Raw genomic sequence first — 22,684 nt, 5'->3', positions numbered from 1 at the left:
TCTATGGAGTGGAAAAGTTTCAAGTAAATCTCAGTGCTAAATGTGCTTTAGCTGTGCCCTGCCAGCCCTTTCCGTCCGGGGAATGTCTCAGCAGGCTCCACAGCTGCTTCTCTGCTGTGGAAATACAACTGGAGCCTCCAGCATCTCTTCAGGGAGGCAAAGCAACACAGCTCCCATCAGCTTTCCACGCTGGGGAGAGCTTCCCTCAGATCCCACCGCGTCCCTTACGACGTAACGAGGTGGACAATAACACTTTCGAGCACCCAGGTGTGAGCCTTGTCTCTGACCAAGCAGGTAACACATCTAGAGGAATAAACTGCGACTGAGCTGGCCAAGCCTGTGCTGCCTACTCCGAACACGAAACAACCCCCCTCAGTCGGAATAATCACTGTCAAAAACTAAAGAGCAACAGGCCGTGTTCTGCTGAGCCAGCGTGTTGCCAGGACGTGGTCCCTCGGAGGTTGCAGGGCTGCGGAGAGTGAAGCAGCTCACCTGGTTTTCGCCTGTTGTGCTACGCAGGGTAAATATATTCTCCTGGGGAGAAGAATCCCAGAAATTCCTTCTTACACTGGAAACGTTTGCTCTTTTTTTAATTTCCAAACTTTTCTTTCTTTTTTCTGCAAGTTGTTGCAGGCTTTTAGTGGAGCGTGGCAATGGTGGGAAATTCTTCATAAGCCTCGGCTGAGCACTGCTGAGGGTCTGCGGATTGGGAGCTGCAAAACCCGGGTTAGAGCTTCCTAAAGTGGTAGCAACCATGTATCTGGGAAAGCAATTTTTTCTGGAGCTTTCCAGCTCAATAATCCCATTTGCCTGCCTTTGCTTCAGCCCGCCGTCAGCACATCGAGAGAGCTCTCCTTTTCTCATAGCGTGGCACGTTTTCTTCCCCATCATCACTTTATTCCAGGGGATCCTTCCCGGCCACTGTTTTGCTTTGTTCCCTACAGCCGCATTCTCCACCTCACAGTCTGTGGACTGGTTATTGTTTCTTTGGCTCAGCGCATCTTTTGGTGCGGAAAGGTGACAAACTTGAGGCTGCCTCTGTTGTGGCAGCGTCACGGTGTCAAACCCTCGCGTGCCTCTCCTGACCGCCTTCCTCAGCGGGGTTGGGAGAGGCAGCTCCTGTGGTACAGGACAGCATTTCTTCTGGCTTCCCCCCAAAATGTGGCTGTTAGAGCAGCACACACAAGGGTGATGAGCACAGCTCTGTGTTTCCAAACTGCCTTTCTCCTCCTGCAAAGAGGTGTTTTCCCTGTTGCACATGGCTGCAGTGGTGGGGCTGACTTTCCCTCCTGAAGGTGTGTTCAGGTCACCCCCAGGTTTGCCATCCCTGGTGACCTGGTTCCCCACAGGAGACTGTCCCTGCTGCTCCCCCCCTGTCACGCAGTGGGGCTGAGACCAGCCCTGGGAGCTGCAAATCCCCCAGCCTCGGCAGCACGGCCAGTGCGTGTTCTCCTCACCTCGAACACCATCCCAGCACGGGCCGGGCGAGGTCTGGGAGGAGTTATCTGCCGTGTGGGGGGCAGATCTGGCACTAGAAATGAAGGTGTGCAGCTCAGCTAAGGCATTCGGGACCTTCAGGAACCCTTGTTCTTCACACAGCTTCAGGTGTTGATCTCTCAGCTGAGCTGGCAGCGATTCCAGACTCTCCTTCAGCAGCTGGATGCTGGATTTCAGATCCAAAATCTCTGCATCTTTCTGGGGAGAGACCAAGCAGAGCAGAAGCAGTAACCAGCACATTAAAAGGTGCAATAATAGTATTCAGATGATAAACTTTTAGGTACTGTGTGTCAGTTAGACCCCTTAAGTTTGGTATGGACCCAAAGATCAGCGGTTTGTATCTCCCTTTGGAGAAACCAGACCTGTCCATGAGGTCTCTGACAGTTCATTCTTTTGTCTCTGACATCCACCAGTTCTTTTTTTCACCTCTCTTTTATTTTTTTCTTCTTTCCCTCATCATTGTAACAGGAGCAGTCTACTTTATAATACACTGAAGGCAATTTAATATTCAGTTAATATTTTGAAAAAGCAGGAGAAAATTCAGAATGAGGATTCGGAATAAAAGATTAATTTCTGCACTTACGGCTGCAAGTCTCCTCTCCATTTCCAGCAGCGCCTGCTCCATTTGGCTTTTATCTGTCAGAGCTTTCAGCGTCGAGTCACAGTGACTTTGAAGAGCATCTTGCACTGAACAGGGAAATCAATAAAAAACACATTTGGTCTTTCATTTGTAAATGTGAATAAAGCACTATCAATACTATTGCTAGTTCCTCCATGGCTTGGCATGAAATACTTCACTGTGCTGTGCAACCTCAGTGATTCACCCGCTGAGATCTCCCCGAGCCCGAAGCGATGAACAATAGGGGAGATGTTTAATGCAAAGCACTTGAAAATTATAAGATGCTTCGTATAGGCCAAACCTCATTTGCTGTGCGTGATTAATATGGCAGCTGGAAATGAAAGGGCTACAAAAAGCTGCAAAGCTTGGTTCAATGCAAGGAAAGCTGAGGGTTCTGGAGCTGCACAACAGGCATGGCCAGGGGAGAGGGACCCAAAATATCTGACCCATGGCAGTGTAACTGACCCTCTTCTGTCACCAGGAGCTTGAATGTGTGATGGGAAGAACAGTGTTGCTGATGACAGGCAGGAGATGCAAGAGGTTCATGGCTAAAAAGTGCAACCAGGGACCAGATGACAGAAAATGCTGGAGGTGGGTAACCGAAGGAAATCTGCCTGAAGGGACAGCGGGAAATTGTGAAGGATTGTGCAAAGAATTATGATTCCCAGCTGCTGGGCACAGGAAGGAATTTGGGTCAGAAATTACTGAACCAGGCAGCTGTGCACAGTGTGGAAGGCAGTGGGGGTCCCAGCAGTGTCCTGTGGGGGCACGGACCCTCTGGAAGGGCTTTAAATGGAAGCGAGATGCTCTTGGCTTCTGTCAGTCCTGTTGAAAGACTGATAAAAAACAAGAATTTTGTTATATGATTAGACAATAATAAACACTCCCCATGCAGCTGTGATCATTCTTACAGGCACCACTGCTGTGCCTAAAGCACTACAGCATGGGAACAGTCTGCAGAGATGAAAAATCCTTAGCAATCTTAAAGAAGTTTTCCTTTAAAGTCATAAATTAGGATCCAGAGGAAGAGCTGTTTGCTAAACATGCCCGGTCTTTGCTGTGAACAGCGCAGGAAGGTGTGTACAGGTGGTGTGGCTGGGGTGGGACGCTGGCAGGTCAGGACGAAACAGGATGCAAAGCGCTGATGAGCCAACGGGCTGGTTTAAGTGCAGCTCTGGAGTCCTGGATTAGCACTGCCTGCTTGAGAAGAATCAGAATACAGCCTGTGTTCTGACAAGTGGCTACAAGAGCTCTGCAATTTATTAATCCTCTTCTGCTACAGCCCCAATGTGTTTGATTGACTTTGGTGTCAGAGGAGCTGAGAGCTCGGCTGAAGCTGTTCCTGCCCGCAGAGCATTTATCTCAGCACCTCTCGCCCACAGAGCGCTCGGGATCTCTCCTCCTCCTGCCCAGCTATTCTCATTAAGCTTATGGGACTTAATCATCTTGGTGAGCTCTGCTCTTCTGTCAGACTCTGGGTGGAATTGGTCAAAGAGTTAAAAACTATTAGGGAGAGGCAGGCAGAAAGTATAGGCTTTGTTTCTGTAAAAAACAGGGACATTTTAAAAAGGTACATTTGGGAAGAAAGAAAGGCAAGAAAGCTGAGCAATTATGGGCTTACTGGTTTGTTCGTGTATTGTGCAAGGTTTTAGAATAGACCTTAAGGGAAAGAGCACTCAAAGACACGGAGGGAAATGGAATAAAATGAAACAAGATTTTATAAAAGGCAGATTGTGCCTCACTAATGTAACATGCCAGGATAAGACAGGTGACTTCTTAGTCAAAGGCAGCGCAGTGGCCTTTATGTAGATTCAAACAAAGCTTTTCAGTGGAAGTTGTCATGTAATATGAAAAGAAAAAGCCGAGAAAAATTAAGTGGATTGCCTCAATTAAAGGGAAAACATCAGCTCCTGAGAGGGGAGGCGTGAGGGGACAAGGCAGCTCTGGAAAGTCCTCAAGACCTACTCAAAATCTGCCGTAGTCTCCTGGGTGCAAAAGCCAGTGGGCATTTAGGTGATGAGCAGGTGACATGAAGACGCAAACGGCAGCACCAGGGGTACAGGTGACAGGGCGTGCGGTGTGTGGCCGTGTGCAGGCTTGGCCGATGGCACCGCTGTGCACCCCGGTGGGGCCGGGAGCCCATGCGCGGTCCCAGCCCTCCACGTGCAACGAAAAACTAGAGATTGAACTGGGACACGTGTGGAGAAAAGCTACAAGATAATTAAGTACTTAGGTGATAATCGCCTCTTAGGAGCTCGAAAGCATTTGGCTTATTCAGCCACGCAAAGCAGAGGTGTCTGGTGGGACGGGGCTGGAGGTGCCGCGCAGGTACAGGCCAAGAGGAACCCCTGCGCCAGGATGTATTTTTATCTTTGCCTTGCTCCGAAGGAACGTGCTTTGGCACAGCACATATTGCTGTCGTCTGGGAGAAGGAACCCTGCAGTTGCCTTGTCCACGCGTCTTCCTCGAGTTAAACCACCTCCCAGATGCAGGCTCGGGGGGAATTTCTCCATTTTTTAGAGTGCCCATCACCACCAGGCTTTGCCTTGTTCTCTGTCGGAGCGTGGCCGATTTCTGAGGATTATCTGCACGCATTTCAACTCGTAAGCTCTACTGTTGCAGGCAATTTGATTGTCTCTGCTCTCTCACTGCCATTTTTCAGCTTTTAGTCATTTGCTCTGACAGATTTAGACCTTTTTTTTATTTTTACAGATCACTGGAGGAAAGCTGTGGCTGGCAGAATGGCTTTGTGACAGCGGAGTCAACGTTTGAGTGGCCCTTTCAGACTTTGCATCTGCCTGGTTAGACCCAAGGGCTACCTGCAATAGAGAGTAGGTATTTGGGGACCCTGCCAGCCCCTCCTTGGCCCGCGAGCCCATAAAGAGGAGGAGACAGCAGTGACCGAAGGAGAAAACTCCTTTCGCATCACTTCATCACCTTCCATCTCCACATAGCGAGCACACAGCATCAGCAAACTTAGCTCGGCATGCTGCTCTTCCCCAAGTGCTTAATTTTAGTTCAGAATTATTTTTAAAACTTTGTGATTTCCCTAGTCTGTCTGTTCTTCTACAACATGGTATCCTCAGCCTAAAAATAGCCCCGCATCCACTGGGCTTGTGATCTGCACATACGTTTGACTCAGCACAGCGTGCTGCAGGCAAGCAACCGACAGCCAGCCTTTGGAACACATTTAATTTGTATGTGTAGGAGTATTCTGCAGGAAAAAACCCCTCAGTACAGAGGAGGGGCACTCTCCTTCCCTCTCTGGCTTCCATACCAGAGATGTGTTCAAACTTGTCAAACACTATTAAAGAAAATAAAAATGAACGTTAATCTAGACTTAAAAGAATAGGCATTGAGACGGGCAAACCAGATCACATCAAGGACTCTGTGTCAAATTTCTTATCTTTGAAAATGATCAAGAACGGCAGCTTCAGAGAAAGTTTTCTTCAAATAAACCCCACAGCAGATAGTTATTGAATAACTTTATCATAGAGGGAAAATCTTTAGTTGGTTAATGAGTGGCTTATGCAGATTCATGCCTTTCCTAAAGTATTTTACTCTAAACATAACAGCTTTTTACAACCTGGAGCATCGCTGTGTTTTGATTTGCTGTTTTCTTTGGGTGCTGGTGGTTTACGTTAATAACATACGGAATGTGAAATCTGGCATGAGACAAAAGGCTGCGGGACCTCGGGGCAGGTCTGCCGCCCTGTGCTGCAGAGGCTTCTCCGCAAATCAGCCTGCGCCTGCGTGCAGCTGTGGTCCCAACAGCTGGAAACCACAGCCTGAGCAGCCCAGGGAGGGAGCGTCAGCTTCCCAGCCCAGGGATAATAAACGGCAACTGCTTCTGATGCTTATTGATCATCATCTGTGTAACACCTCCTGAGATTGGCACTGACAGCGCAGAGGCTTTAAATAACAGTTTGGAGGGAGGTTGGTTCCCCCACGCCAGGGTTCTGCAGGAGAAATAAGAGGTGGTGTAAACCTGGTGAGACACGAGCAGGCAGAGAGCTGTGGAGCTCAGCAGAGCGCTGCGTGTTCTCCCTGGGTCAGCGTGACGGACGTTTGGGCTGTCACGGCATTGCGAGGTGTCAGTATTCACCAAGACAACCACACACACCCTCAGAATCTGTGCCCAAGTGTTTTGGAGTCCGGTTAAGTCCCTCATCTCGACAACTTTCATCACCAGTCGCTGCACAGCGATTGAGCAGCTGCATGGGAAAGGCATTCCCTTTATCGGTTTTAATCCACACAGAACATAAGGGAGTCTGGACTGGGTGTCCCAGTCTGGACCCTACTGGTCAGGGTAAAAAAAGCTCAAATCCCACCGTTATAAACACAGCAAAATCTCTTAGAAACCATGCCAGCAGCTACTGGGGCTTGAAATCTCAATGCAGGTCATGTTTGAAAACTGCCCACTGGGCACTGGATTTTGTCAGAGAATTGCATCAGCTCAAACCTCTGTAAGGGACACGTTTTGCATTATTTTGTCACCTTTGCCGGCAGGAGTGTCAGAAGCTTTGCCTGTGGTTTGCTGGCTGGGAATACACTTCTCATTTGCAATGAAGTCAAGGTGGTGCGGAGGATATGGATGTTATGAGTTGTCACAGCTGGAACTAGCAGATACCAGCAAAGCAAAGCAGTTCAGTGAGGGCCGAGCTGTGAAAATCGGGATTTGTATTGAAAAAAAATAGAAACTTTTGAAGGAAGTGTGGGTAGATAAATGCAAATGAGAAAAATACAAAAATGTAATGAGTTAAAGGACCTGAAATTGGAAGAAGAGACCAAATGATGAGTGGGCAAGTCAACAAGAGAAACTCTATATATAAGGTGCAAGAATTGAGGACACAGGGTCCGCTTGCTGCTTTACATCCCTGTGCAGAGCACACTGAGACGTGAGCAAGGACCAGAGCAGCTCATGCAAATGTGATCTCATCTTCAGTGCCAGACACAGCTCCATCCACTGTGTGCAAGCACATACGGACAAACACTCCAAAGAGAATATTTTTTATCTTACTGCATAGAGCTTGCCAGCCCAACAGCATTTGGAAATGCTTTGGAAATACATTTTTGAAAAATATTTTCTGTTTTGTTCTCACCTAGTGGCTATGCAGACTGTGCCAAATGTGCTGTAAATGAGGCCTGTGGTATTCCTTACTTGCGTTTAATGAAGACAGACTTGATTTCCACCTTTACTTGCCATTCAGAGCTCTTTGAATGTCGTGGCGTAGTACTTCTCTCTTTGAAGAGAGCACCTTCACCTTCTGCATTCCTACATGTGAAATCCTGCCCTGCCAATGATTTAACATGTCTCTGCCATGTCACACATCCCAAACTACTGTATCATCAGCCACTGGCATTCAGTGCTTTATCAGCTCTTAATTTAGCTCTTTATCACCTGAGTTTAGGAATTTCATACCAGTTTTTCAAGGAAATTGCCTCAATTGGGATCTTTTCAAGGCACTAGTGCAAGAATTTATTTAGTGGGAACTTAAATATCCATCACTGTGATACCAGTCAAATGGCTGTGTTTATCAGCAATTAAGCAGTGACAGATGAACCTCCCAGAAATATAAAAAGAACAACATTGTGGAGTGTGTGATGATTTTCATTATATAGTCAACATTCTGCAGCATGATACATTACAGAAAGTGCCAATTTTTCTTTTCAATTGCTTTGAAACTCTAGCAGCAGGCACCTCTGGGAGGTTTCTCATTTCATTCAAGGCACATTTGTTTGAAATGGGTATGTAGAAGAAACAGGACAGCTGAGCAAATGGTATGGAATGAAGAAGGGGAATCGTGAACAATAGATTTGATTTGCAGTGCCATGACAACCATTTCTGTGCAAGAGGTGTACGAAATTGGGCAAAGTTCTGCTGCAGAGTGGACAAGTTGAGGCACTGAAGTAATTAGGAGATGGGCAAACGCATAAAAGGAAGATTGTGCTGGCCAAAGCAGACAGATTCTTGCTTATGTTAAGGTCCCACCAAGCGCACTTGCCAAGCACAGCAAGGGAGTGTTCTTAGTATAACAAGCTTGGTATTTCCAACACACAGGCTGTCACAGCCTGGAGCAGAATGCACCACACTCCACTCTTCTTGCCTGAGAGAGCGGTGTTGACTTACAGGGTATCTGCCAAAGCTGTGCTTTGTGGAAGCCTCATTTTACCGTGCAGTAAATATTATAGCGCTTTTGTGGAGGTTTGCTACCTTGAACTCGCACGGTGTAACTCACTTCACATGACTTCCATGTGTTGAAGTTGGCCTCTCGTTCTTGCACAGAGCAGGGCAAGCACAGAGCGGAGTCCTGACAGGGTGTTGATAAAAAATAATACCAGCATTAAAAATTAATGCGCTCCCAAGGGCTCAGATCTTTGCTCAAATCAGAAGCAATTTCTCTGAAGCACTTTCCCTCAGTAAAGGCTGCTGTGACTAGCGGCTTTAGAGATGGAGCTGTTCAAAAGTATTCTATGTTATTGGCTTTTTTGGGAGGTCACCTTTTTATCATGGCAGTAGTGCGCTTCATTATGTGCTTCCTACTTAAGAAACTACCAGCACGAGTTTTGCTCATATCTAATATATAATCACTTCAAGCACAGAGAAGAGATGGAAGACTTCAAACTAACACGTGAAAAATTGAGGAGGCCCTAAAACCTGAAACTGGATACTCAGGATATAAATATCTAGGTTATTTTTACCGTATATTCCATTAGTGTTCCAGATAGTCTAAAAATGACCATAGTCCAGGCAGAACACGAAAACATAGGGGCGCATTTATCTATGCGTGTGTGGCATGTAACCATGCAACATCTAAGTTCTTTGACACGGTGCAAGAGAGGAAAGGAGAACAGACCAGAGTAGGAATGGAAAAATTGACAAGTCTGTACTACGGGTGAGTCTTATTTGTTCTGCTCCCTTACGAAGAGCGGCACAACTTGCCCGGGTCACCCCAGCTTGGAGACAACACGCTGACATTCGGCAGTTTGACTGTGCCCTCTGCTGTTAACAGAAACACAGAAAGGACTCACATGTCTTGGAAATGGTCTCTAGGTGAACTAAAATGGTTTTGTTTTTTGAATCGAACATTTCTCCAAACTTGTCCAAGCATGCTTGCAGCTGCAAAAACAAAGGTAAATGAGAAAATTAGTATGTTGTCTTTTCTTTGCTTGCAAAAACACAGCCCCAAATACCACAGAACAAGGACTGCAACTCATGGCACAGAACAGCCTGAAAATGGTTATTTATCTGTTGCTTGAAAGAGTTTGTCCAGCTGTTGGTTGTAGCCCCAAAGGAGATCTGGAATGGCTCAAAAGGCTCATGAAACGTTGCAGAAATGCTAACAGATTTTGAAATAGAGATACTGATCTGCAAAAAAAAGCATTAATGATATTAATAAAATTAATTATAAAAGTGTTAAGGGGCAGGCCTTTACCTTCAGACGGTAAGACCACACTGACTTATTCCTGAGAGTAGATTACTTCCTTCAAGCAGAAGGAAAAAACCTTGATATTTGCAGACAGTCATTACAGCCTGTTCTTGCTGCCAAGACCCAGAGAAATTCCACTGCTGACTCTAAGGCAAGGCCCTAAAGACCTTGACCCTTAGGACAGGCCACGAAGACAATAGTATATGAAATTAAAAAATTGACAATTGTTGGTTTAAAGTACGAATGCTCAAGACAAACAATATAATAATTCAGATATCAGCGCAGTAAATTAGAGAAGGTGATTGTTCTGTAGCATTTTTTATTATTCTGCACTCTGAATTTGAATTAACTTACCCCTTGAAGCTTGTCTTTGACGTTGGAAATAAAGGTGCTTAAAACCTCACTAAAATGAAGAAAAACAGCATGGTATAAGTTACTGAAGCAGCCAGAAATTGAAAAGATCACAGTAAACATGAGACATGAGACACTGCGAGGCACAGATTAGTGCATCATGTAAGCATGGAAACCTGCTTACTTCAGGGGGCATAACCCTCCGAAGTCACCTTGTTTTAAGAAATCATGGATTCTGCTATGTAGAGTAAGAAAAATAAATATATATACACATATACAATGTATCATATATATGAAATTATTATTTTCTTTAACTCTCCCGCTTTTGGCCTGGTGTTTGTGCCTCTCTTGACAGTTTTGGTTGGCATTTACACAACTGTCCACATTTGCTGGGCTGTCACCACGGTGCTCTTGGCTCCGCAAGGACCTGGCCTTGGTGGAGATGACGTGCCAGTCGCTGGGACACGGGGGTGTTGTCTGTGGACTGAAATAACTGCGGAGGAAAATATGGGAAAAGCTTCAGCATCAACAAAGCCCAAGCCAGGAAGAGCAAATACCGCAAATCCTTTTCTCCTGAGATTGCGCTTGTGGCTTCTGTTATCCATCCTTTTAAACTGAGTGAGACTATCAGGAACCGGGATATATTCACAATTAATCTATCAACCCCAAATGCACAGACGGTTGCTAAGCACAGCGGTAACCTATTTCCTCTCTTGAAGATGTGGGTAATTTAAAATCAATCATTTAGGGATGCAAATTGCGACAACCAAAAAGGTGGAGGCCAGGTAGAGTCTGGTTACCAGAACTAAGCAGGGCTTCTGAAATCTTGCTAACCTCACGGAAAGGAAGATATTCATTTTATTAGTCAAACTTGCGGGGGGCTACGAACTGATAAATTATACGTTTATCTTTGTAAAGATTATACTGGTATTCTATAAAAAGACTACTGATCTGGGAGTGAGTCTGAAGTGTAGGAAGGAACGTAATTAATTTAAAGACAAAATAAAGGATAATGAAGAGTTCTGCCTGAACATTCAAAACTATTTGTTCATATCTCATAATTCACTTACAAAAATCCTCCTCTGATGGGCATTAGAGAATCAAATTTTGCCTTATCAGAAGCATAGTGCCCATTGCAAAAGAGAAAGAGGTACGTGGGCTGATTTGATCAAAGACTTTTAACAAAAATGCATTTCACTTTGGATGTCACGTTAAAAAATGTACAGAGCTAAGAATTATTTATAGGTGCGCTGGGGAGTTTTCCATCTTTCATTTTTGAGCTTGAAACTCTTAGCGTGTTCCGTAAAGTCCTTTAGGACCCACACATACATTTAATTTGTAATATCTGACAAAAAGCAGATGCAAATTACATTAATAAATTACACTCATCTGTTACCAAAAAAACCCCACAAAATATAAAAATCGGGTATACAATTAAAATTCCAGAGGAAAGTGCAGATTTATATCGTTGTTATCAACATTGCATCTTCCACTGCACACAGGTATGCCTGGCAATCTCCTCATCTGAGGTCGTACTCAGGGCCCCTTTGATCAGTCCCAACACAGGCTACAAAATTTTGAGAAATACAGGTTTTTGCAGAGAATCAACATAGAAAAAAAACCCCAAACCTGCTGATTAGATAAAGAAGGACAAAGGTAAATTCAGGTTAGAGTTGTGTTGTTCCTTGTGGCTTATAGCTCAGTGTGTTACATAAATCACATTGCAAATAAACCCAATTCTCTTATCCTGTGACTCTTTCTGATCAGAGATTATTTTAAACCTGAAAAAATACTTTTCTTGGAGAAATATGCAGCTCTATCACGTATAACTTTTAAGAGGGGAAGAAGGAACTACAGGGAGTGAAAACCACTAGCATGAAAAGAATTTCAGTGGATGTCTACATACCGATCATATTTGTCCTTTATTTTGTTCCTATTCACTTCAAAATTTTCCAAGACACTTTTCACTCTTCCTGCACCAAAATTAAGCGAACCTTTTTCTTTTGGCTCTTCATCAAATAACTGTGGTTTCGTCTGGTATTTGGTAAAAATACTGGGCTCGCTCTGTTGCACAAAAGAAAGAAACATGTTGAAGTATAAAAATAACCAGAACATTAATTAGCAAAAAACATTTGTGCACCAAGTGCTTTGCGGACTGAGATCACAGTGATTGGATGTGACAGATTAGATCGGGCGAGGAGATTAAGAATTCCGTGAGATTACGGCTCACTCAGTGTGCCTAGTTAGACTGACTCCCCATGGAGCTGAGATCCAGCCCTAATTCCTCCAGACTCAGGCTTTTCTCTCATCTTAGAGGATTTTCTCTTGGTTATGACCATCAGGTGTGCCTGATACAGGTTTTTTTCCTGTATGCTCAACATAGAGACTAAAAATGAATTCCATTGTTCTGGAACTGTGGAAAAGTTAAAGCTGTCAGTGGGAGCTCCCAGTACCGGAATCTAAAGAAAATCCTGTTGAATTTCCTGGTGGATGACATCATTTTGTTGCCAACTGGCAACATCACCAGACTGCAGATGAGGTTTTTTACATGCTTCAATATGCATTTCAGAACAATAAATATAATGTTAATATGGAAGCTGCAAAGACCTTCTTCATTCTACAAACTTCCCAGACACTGTGTGACCGAAATGGAAATGCCTTTTCCTTAAAACAAAAGAAATGCAAATTCCATTACATTTTCTTCTTTCATCATGAGGAGTGAATTTCCTTCTTTGTGGCTGATGAAAAGCTATTGCAATCAATGGGTAAAATCCTCTGCAAAAGGCAGAGGACAGCAGGCGGGATCTGGAGCTGAAGGACAGCCTAGGGCCACTGAGCTGGCACCACTGGTCTTTCCTAATCTTTGCTCTCAGGCGTGTTTATTCATATCTGACTGTATCTGTTAGCGGTGCAGGAACTATTTTAGTGAGGCTGGTAACATCAGAAACCACGTGCTGTAGGAGAAATATTTCAAGTGCAGAAGCTTTTCATCCAAAATCATTCAAGCATCCGTGATAGCAACGATACAGCAAGGTAATTTTCAGTCAATGGAAGTGAATACTGAAAACCTCTGTCATCCTTTCTAATGATGAGAAACATGGCATTTTTCTAAAAGGTGCAATAGTCTACCTTAGCTGGGTGGTCTAAAGGCTTGAGAAAAAAATCGTATTATTTTAGTAGTCAAAATAATGTGATTAAAGGAAATAATTCCTATCTCAATAATAATTTATAGTAATCTGTTATAAATACTAGGTTTTCAGTCAGCCAGGCTGCTACTTTGTCTAGTCATAGTAAATATGTATATGTTTCAAGAAGACAACTCGATTTCAGCAGTTACTAACATTTCCAAATGTTACCCTGTTTCCCCAAAATTAAGACAAGGTCTTATATTAGTTGTTGCTGCAGAACTTATTACTTTTTTACATGTATAGCTGCCTGGACACTATTTAAATTGACTTTTAAAATGAACTATAACTAGGGATTATTTTTGGAGTGCGGCTTATATTTTGAGCACCCTGAAAAATCCTGACAAATGATGCTAGGGCTTATTTTCAGGGTAGGTCTTATTTTCAGGGAAAGAAGGTACCACCCGATTGCAGCATTCTCCCTTAAGTTCGGATGGTGTCTCGTGACCGAGAGCGAGACTCACGTCCTGGGAGTTGTGCTGTCCCAACTGGGTGCCCAGCTCCAGCGGCGCCGCTGCTGACTGCACGTTCTCCGGGCAGAACTGGGAGCCGAAGAGCAGCTGAGAATCGCTCAGGCTGGAGTAGTCGCTGTGAGAGCTGCTCCGGATGGAAAGCTTGTTAGGCCTGGAATGGGACAGAGCGGGTTGTGAGTGAGCCTTGAGGAATTAAAAAGCCAGAGAGAATTGCCGATGTGACCTGCTGGAATTGTTCAAGCATACGATGAGAGGAAATGGCCTCAAATTGCACCAGGGGAGGTTTAGATTGGATATTAGGAAAAAATTTTCCCGGGAAAGGGTTGTGGGGCATTGGAACAGGCTGCCCAGGGCGGTGGTGGAGTCACCATCCCTGGAGGGGTTGAACAGACGCGGAGATGAGGTTCTCAGGGACATGGGGTAGTGCCAGGGGTGGGTTAACGGTTGGACTTGATGATCCTGAAGGTCTCTTCCAATGAAAATGATTCTATGGCCCAGGCCAACATGTTCATTTTCACTCTCCACTTGGATAGTACCACCGTTCCTATAACTGCGGAGTGTTTAACAGCGTGGTTTTGTTAGGCAAAGCCAACTGGCTGATCTTAAACTGCCGCAGCGCGGCCGCTCTGCATTCCCCTTGCAGGGGTGAAGGTGTTTCTCCAGCAGGTCCTGCAGACACAAGGCCAAACCCAGGACTGGCCACCTCACCAACCTCACCCTGCTTGCCCAGTCAGTCTGTCCTAGTTTAAGGGAAGCCTTGGGGTTTGCTTCTAATCAGTGCCGGGTCTCTCCCTTTGCACTGCTCTGGCTAATAATTTCTGCTGTAACTCAGATGCTGCTCAATTTAATTGGAAGAGAGTAAACCTTTCAGACTGACAGTTGATATTTCTTGGGCATTTATTCTCCAGTTACCTTAAGTCTGACATGCTGGAACGACAAATAATTAGGCAGCATATGGCTGGACAAATTGATCTGAATTGTTAGATATATTCCAAACATCATAACCTGCTACTCAAAAGTTCTGTTCTTTCTCTGAGCATCGCCCAAATAAACCTTTTCCAGCTCGCCTTGACTTTGTGCTGTGTTGCTCTGTTTCTACTCCTTTTCAGACAGAGCTTCCACTGCATTATGGATGGGATCGTGGCACGGTACCAGTTTCCCTTGGCCAAGGGTGTCCCTGCACAGCTGCACCGCTTCTCATTCTGTCAGAGACTGGCTTGGGTGTTTTTCTAGCAAAGATACAGACCTGCTGCATCTTTCACACGATCAATATTCCATTGCTCCATGTCCACAAGGGCTGATGGAGTGCTTAGGCTAGGTTCAAATGTAAGAAAAGTTGTGCCAGGTTTATACTCTTAGTTTTTTCTGGGTTTTAAGCTAACATAATGGAGAGATGCTGCCTTTGGAACTGGGAATTACAGATCAAAATTAATGAAAAAGACTCAGGGTTTTCCTTTAATATCAAATCATATAAGCAAATGAGAAGGAACAGGAGAATAATTTATGAGTATAACAAAAGACGATCACCCCAAGATTTATTATTAGTGACGTGTTCAGTTAATCTCCAGTTTTGGAAGGAGCCCAAACATCACATACACAACAGGGAGGGGATTTAGCAGCAGTACTTGAACTGCTCAGTCTCCCTCTTCATTATATAGTGGTGTCAGTGACAATATCGTATTAATACTTTTGGCTTTGAGCTCACCAAGTACACTGATCCGCAGGCAAAAATAGATGCAGTATGGGTTTCTGGATTCTCAAAAAGCCTGATAAATCTGTCTGAATTCAAAACTTCTCCCTTGATCTGTCTCTGAAAAATATCTGAATACAACTTTTACTAGCACAGCTTCTTGTTTCCATCTCATCTTAAGCATTGTAAAGAAAAATAAATGTTCTTAATCTCCAGGCAGCATGTCAGGCAGAGATGTGAGCACTGGGATGCATGACGCTGCACCCCACACGGGCAGGGCCCCTGCTTGCAATGTGAGTGTCACATCTCCTGCACCAGTTTTCTAAATCCTCCTGTTTTCTAGCAAAAAAAAAAAAAAGCACCCTCTTGGCTTAAGGAAGGGTTTTTATAATCCCTAAGTGCTTTCCTGTCCTGTCAAACCCCTTTGAAAGTGTCTGGTACAACTGGTGAATACCACATCCCACAACCTGCTCATTTTCTCAGTCTCTTCTCATTTCTTAATGCCCGAAGTACAAGATTCCTATAACAAAGAGTTTTATGACTTGTATTTTGATGAGTACTGAGCTGAGAGGACTTTATGAGCCAAGTGACTTTCTGGACTCATTCTGCACTGACATTATGACCAAAGGCAGCTGTTGGCTGCCCTGGAGCCTAATCTGTCTGTTTTAAGTCCATTGCCTCAGTGGTTGGTTTAGGAACGATGACACTTCTGCAAATTAGGGGGGAAAGATAAAGCAGGTGTCTCTTTTGAATACACACATCTCCCCTGAGCAATGCATTTCTTTCTCCCTTGCTTAACTCTGCTGGTAATTCATTTACTAACAAGACCACCTGGGCAAGATATGAGCTTGGCCACATTTGGGCCAGGCCTATCCCTGGTGGGGAGATCAGACAACTGGGATCAGACCCGTGATCAGATCCATGATCAGGCAACCACAGCTCTTCTAACCAGCTGCCCATTCCCTTCAGGATGCCTGAGCTGCAGGGATGCACGCTCTGTCCTAAATATAAACCCTTCCTTATAAACAGCGAGGAAACATCCCAGATATTTAATCCCAGTTAGAAGCCCCTCCTAGGTGATGCAATAGTTTACCTCAGGAGAACTTTCAGCATTCTGCTAACACGAGCCATTCCCCGAGTGGTTCATACACTCGTGCCCACAGTGTTTCTGTGGTGTTTGCACCAGCACGTGTGTCCAAAGCAAAACCAGCTTTCGATATGCAAGACAAATGCCGTCGCAAGTTCTTGTCAGCTAAAAGAAGTGCTAAATCATCCTCTGCTGGCTGATGGAATGGTTTATTTTTCCCACCTAACTTTATGCAAGGTATTGCAATACTGGCAACTCCAACCCCTTCTGTAATATGAGCGTGATCTGAAAAATCTGCAGCCCTCTGCATACCTAGGGAGTCAGTTCTTCGCAGGCTCAGTTTCTCTCTGGTCAGTGGGAATTCCACCCCACAGAAGTTACCTCTTTTGAGACCCTCCTTCATTTTTCTAAGCTCCAATTTCCACTTCCAAATATTTTAGCACAACCATATGCAAATGTTCACCTTTCATTCCAAGGTTCTGCTTTGCCCCCAAACAGCTCTCGGATAAAACAACCCAAGGGAAACATGGCATGCAATAAATACCCTCTTCTTGTGTTTCCTGGGTGTTTTTAGGGCATTGACAAGCTAAAGAGTCATAACAATAAATTAGTATAGGCCTTATCAGTCTTTTTTTTAAATTGGTAAACTTTGCTGTTTGGATGCATCCTCATGTGCCAACGCCAAGGTTTAAGAGTCAGTCAGAAAAGCAAACTGAGCCTTCTACAATTTGCAAAATAACATTTGCCCGTGGTGCTGCTGTAAGTGATTTTTTCTGGTTTCGTCATCCGCACCGAACCTGTGCCAACATCCCTCTCCTTCCCAGGCACTGTGGGTGAAGCTCACTTACACCTTCCTGACACATCTCTCCACATTGCAGTAAAGCTTCTTTCCCAAAGAAGAGATCTTTTGCTCCTGGTAGTGATCTTGAGTAGGATCAGTGCCAGAAAGTTCCTCTTCTCCCAATTCCCCATCAGAAAATCTCCCAGCCCTTTCTGCTCCTCCTCACTTAGTGACCAGGGCTGCATCACGACAAATCCAACTGAAATTCTGAGAGCTGCCCTTCACCTGTTCTTCCTCCCGGCTTTAGTCTGTATCTATAGGAACTATCTCTAGCTCTGCTACACTGCTCTTGCCGTCACTATTTGCTGCCTGCTGACGCGTTCAGCAAATGAGCAAGGATCAGCGCTGGCTTTGGGAGCAGAGCAACTTCAGCATCCAGGCGCCTGGAGGAGTTTAAATCACAGAGTTTTAGCTGCTGTTGCCGCTTCCAGCCATTTGCCATCTCTTCACTGGGAACAGCCACAGCATAAAATTATTATTCTGATTTCTGTCCTCTGGAACGGCACGACCTGCTTGCCGCAATCATTTGCGCCATATCCTAAAAGGAATTTCTACAAAACAGATTTTGGCACCGGTCCTAATGCATTAACCACAATGAAATCCCTCTCAGTTATTCAGCTCAAACACTGCCCCCAGTCTCCACATTCCAGTCTCAAAGTCCTTCTGGTCTTGTTTTAAACCCTCAAGGTCATTTTTACTTTCTATGAGCTACTCTATTATTCATTCGGCTGTGATTCAATACGGCCCAGACATTCCTCACCTTGGAAACCATGTCAGCCCTTTGTCCTGAGCCGGTTGCAGGGGCTTGTAGGGTCTTTTCCTCAGCAGGAGATTGGGATTTCCATGGAGCAGCCTTATTTACTTACAGAAAATACATCCCTGGCCATATTAAGAATTAGACATCTGAAGACAGGGTTTTTTGCGCCCCCCGTCTGAAACCATCTTCCAGCCTGTACTTACAGCCCCGTTTTCTCACTCTTCCAAAGCTCTGGATTTTTACAGCTGCTCTCCTGGTCTTTGTGCTGGAGGTCTCCTTCATTTTCTGCTTATTCCAGGACCTTAAGACGACTTCAAAATATGTGGCTTTGCTCCATGGGATGGAATTTCATAGGATAATGGATTGAGTGAGGATGTTAAATTTGCCAGATTTTTCTCAGCAGCAGAAATAAGCCACAGAGAGTAGTGGCGCAAGTTGGCCTTAACTGACAGCATCCCTTCTGAATGCCTCTTTAATATTTTCATCATATATTGGCCTTACACACTCTCTGCCAGGCTTTCTGCTTCTGAAGTCTTTGGAAGTAGGTATATTAATAGCTTTTATGCCTTTAGCAAGTTACAGCTTTTCTCACGGAACAAGAAAAATCTTGTAACTTCAATTTAAAATCATAATATATTGGTTTCTATTTTCCTATTTTTTATTGTCTTTCATTTCTTGAAGGAAGCAGCTGTCTTTACCACGTCAGTCTGGTACAGGTCCTTCTCATGTCTGATCTGATAGCTGGTACACATTTGTTCTGAGCTTTAACGTGAGGTCTAACTAATCTCTATGCCTCAGGCAAGCATTTAACCCTTCTGGTTGTCCAGTTTAATATCTTTTCAACAAGCTTCCTTATTACTACGTCAGTGTCTCTTTTTGAAATTTAACAGCAGTTGATGTTTTTTGCTTCTGTTGCTCATGCAGAGATGCTGACTCCAGTTCCCCACTGTTCCTTTCACGGTAGCACTAAGAGAACAATAAATACCTTGAACACGGGTCCTGTGCCCAGCTCAGGACCCAGGTGCAACGTGTCTCTTCCCTGGGGAGTTTCCTGGCCCAGGCAGGTATTTATGGTGCGTCTGAAAATGCTCTTGCAGCATCATGCCCCAGTGACGCTTACCCAGTCGACAAAAGGCTGATTGAAGCGTCGCTGCTTTTGCGGCTGCTGTTCTCACATCCCCTGTGATCTTTCTTCGCCTGCCCCTCTGGCTGGGCAGGCGGCAGCGCTGCTCCGACACAGCACTTCCCCTAATTGACTCTGGCATTTCAATCCACAGAAATTGCCTCGTTTGTCAATACGCTTAAATTGAGTCCAAGTTTTCTCCACTGTATAGCTGTCATTCTATCCGCGTGATCCTCTCCCACCTTCTTAAATAATTGGCACCCTGATATTACAGTGTCCAACTAAATAATTTGCCTTCTCCTGTGTTTCTAGGATCTCTGTTATGTCAATATCCATACACAAAACCAGGAAAAACAGGGACTTTTGTTCCCCCACCCTATTTCTCAGGCTGCTGGCGGTTATGAAGATGCATGGGTGCATATGACAGACAGATGATAACAAATAAAACCCAGAGCAACCTTGGGCTTCTGCAGAACCGCTGCCATGAGGATATTGTGTCACTGGAGCTCTGCATTTCTCAGAGACCTGGTGGCAGCTGCTCTCAGAAGTAACACCCTGATTCAAACTTGCGAAGAACTCGCAGTGTGATTCATACCCTGCCTAGATTATATATTGATTTATGTCTCATTTTTAGAGCTCCCTGAAAGACGGTGTTCCGGGGATTATGTTGAATACCCTGCTGTGGTGAGAAAGGGTTCTAGTAACAGAAGTGAGACAGGAAAAAGTAATCAACACCTCTCCCTCTATTTCAAATAAACACACATGTACACACTCCTATGAGTAACTTCTTTTTCTCTTTAGAAAAAGTTAATTCTCCTCCTGAGAACCTTCTCCTGCTTCTTAACTCCTAAAAAAATCCAGCTGTATTTTCAGCAACGATTAGTGCCCTATTTGAACCCCATGAACTCACTTGCAAAAAATGTGGAATGCTGAGGAGTGGGTGTTTGGATCTGGTCTGTATTTTCATCCTATATTAACAAATGAGTTAAAAGGGAAGGCTTTGTAGCTGACAGGATACTTTGGAGGAGGAAGGAATTCAAGTGATCCCTTTCCAAACTGGCACCTGTACTTCTTCCCCTCTTTTCCTTCCCTGTTGCACAACTCCGCAGAATGATTTATATATTAAAAACCAATTTATATTATACATGTTTATATATAATATAATATTGTATGTATTTTAAATGCATTCCCTAAATTAGCCCTTCCTAGTCTCTGACCAGAAAGAAAGTCACAGGTTTTCAAACTACTTAAAAGCAACTTATAGGGAACAAAAAAAGAGAGAGAGAAATCTACAGATACCACAAAGCCAATAGAATTATGCAATGCATATTTACAAAGACAAAATCATGACAGATATAAACATGTTTTTCCCTGAATTGTCTCCCCTTTGACCCCTGCATCTGTGCAAAACGCAATTAATTCATATCTATACGACAAGTATTTTTATAATGGGCAAGGAAACTACTATTATGTTTTCATTATCATCCATCATTATGGTAACATCAGGACAAAGAAATAGTACCACTAAAATTGTGAATTTGAACAACAGTTAGTTATGTAAGTGGGTTATTTAACTAACAGGCTCAGAGGACCAAATTCATCAATTAGCTTCTTCAGTGTTAAACAAGGGATAAATCTCACTGTCTTTTTTAGCCAGGTGATGCAAAAGGTGATACTCAGCTGTAAAAAATTCAGCCGATCTTACATATTTGCTATCCAGACGTTTACATCCAATTAATATTTGTTGTTTTGCTACATACTGTAGATGTGGGGAGCTCTAACTGCTCCTTGGCTTCTGCTGGGAAAAAAAATTAAGCCATGCATATAAATGCAGCATCTGGAATAATTTTAGAGTTACATAATGTGTAACAATACTGCAAATCATGACTCATTTTATCTATGCTCTGCACAAGGCAAGAGGGAACATTTAACTTATCTAATTAGCCATAGGACAGGGCTTCCCTGCACCAAACCCCACATAAACCAGCGAGCGGCTTTCGGGCGATGCTGGTTTTAAATTCCCAGCAAAGGTGGATCTATCAGTGCCTGGCAGGCTGGGAGAAATGCAGGATCACAGAGTAGGCTAATTAACCACCACTAATTAACGATGGATCAATTTGAGATGTGTTTCACCCCGTCACTATCAAGCACCCAGAGTGTTTCATTTTATACAAAATTTCCTCACGATCTTCCTTCCCCAAGCTCACCCGGCGGCTGTTGGCGTGCTCAGCATCTCTTTGATATTCCAGACGTTAAAATTCATCTTTTGTTCAGATCTGATGCCTTCGCTGGGAGCTGTTGGCCCTCACCGTGGCCTCGGAGTGCTGGGCCTCTGCTCCCGCCTCTCCTTCCCCATGGCGGCCATGCTGCCCTGCACAGAGGGGACAATGGAGAGAGACGATGAGCCCTGCTCGGGGGGAACGTCCCCCTGTGTCCCCTTGCTGTGGGGAGAACCTGAGGGGGGCACACGGCCCTGCAGGCCTGGGGCAGGCCCAGCTGACATGGCCGCCCCAGGGCTAGGCCTCCATGGGGCCCACTGAGCCTGGGGGCTTCCCTGGGTCTCACCCCGGGGACATGGATCCCAGGATCAGCCCCACAGCAAAAATCTCCCCCCAGGCTGCCCACGGCCCCGGGGAACACGGGGCCATCACAGGGCAGGGGGAGGAAGAGGAGGCTGCTCCCCCGGGAGCCCATTTATTATACTTCGTGTCCAGAGGCTGTGTGGTCTCTTGTGTAAATACCTCTCGCTGAAATGCAGAATGATTTAATTTCATCCATTAGAAGTACGACAAAAATAACCCGTCATCTAAACACTCCCTAGAGAAAGATTCTCAAATATGGTTTTACGGGAATTTTTTCCTTGTTCTTCTGTGTCCTCCATCTTCGGGAATGGAAAATGGGCACATTTGCCTATTTTTTTTTTCCTCCTTTAACTCAAAACAATTTAAATAACAGATAAAATATCTGGTTGGTGGTTCTGATGATACTCCATAAGCACTAAACCAGAAATAAGGTTGATATAAATTCACAGATCAATTAGGGAAACTACTCATTCCCCTTTATGCTCTTTTGGCTTTAGTACTAAAGGCAACCTAGAGCTCAGAGGTGTTAAAATAACAGCTTTCTTGATGTAAGTATCTGGTTTCTTACTCAAATCCCACAGTAATAAAGCTTTCACTTAAAAAAAAAAAAAAATCTGGACTTTTAGCCATAAAAAGCTTATTGGAGTGACTTTGCTGCATTGTTTCTTCCTGTCACTACAGCATTAGTGCTCATATAAATAGCTCAGATTTATCACAGCAGCTCGTTACCTCTCATACCTCGTTAGAGGCATGACGAGCCTCTAACAGGTTGGTTTTTCTAGGACCAGAGCAGGGAATCACATCCTGGATCGAGTTCCTGCTTTGGGGATGGACAATGGACAATGGCCGGGCTGTCCACGGGAGCTGGAAGGCAAACCTTCCTCCGGAGAGCTGTGCTGACAGAACATTAGCGTTTATTGCGCTCGTTGAGTAAATAAAAGCCTTGTTCTGCTCCTGAACTGCCTACAGCTCCATTATACAACCTGGCGCATGGCACTGCTGCCAAGAGCCTTGCTGTGTGTCCAGGTCCTATACAGCCTTGCATCATA

The 22,684-nt window shown here is 44.5% G+C and overlaps 1 protein-coding gene across 1 annotated transcript; it reads right to left on the bottom strand.

Moving 5' to 3' along the window:
• Window positions 1-372: 372 nt before the first annotated feature.
• IHO1 (interactor of HORMAD1 1) lies at window positions 373-21,316 on the bottom strand (the record flags this gene model as incomplete). Its single annotated transcript, XM_080350594.1, has 7 exons — window positions 373-1,695; window positions 2,081-2,184; window positions 9,149-9,236; window positions 9,901-9,949; window positions 11,804-11,961; window positions 13,547-13,706; window positions 21,261-21,316. 7 exons carry the CDS (start codon window positions 21,314-21,316, stop codon window positions 373-375), a joined length of 1,938 nt encoding a protein of 645 aa, XP_080206720.1.
• Window positions 21,317-22,684: the final 1,368 nt, after the last annotated feature.

This window comes from Nesoenas mayeri (genome assembly GCF_963082525.1).
Source record: "Nesoenas mayeri genome assembly, chromosome: 10".
NCBI classification, from domain to species: Eukaryota; Metazoa; Chordata; class Aves; order Columbiformes; family Columbidae; genus Nesoenas; species Nesoenas mayeri.
The sequence above is the reverse complement of the archived record's forward strand: the minus strand, read 5'-3'. Positions and strand labels throughout refer to the sequence as shown.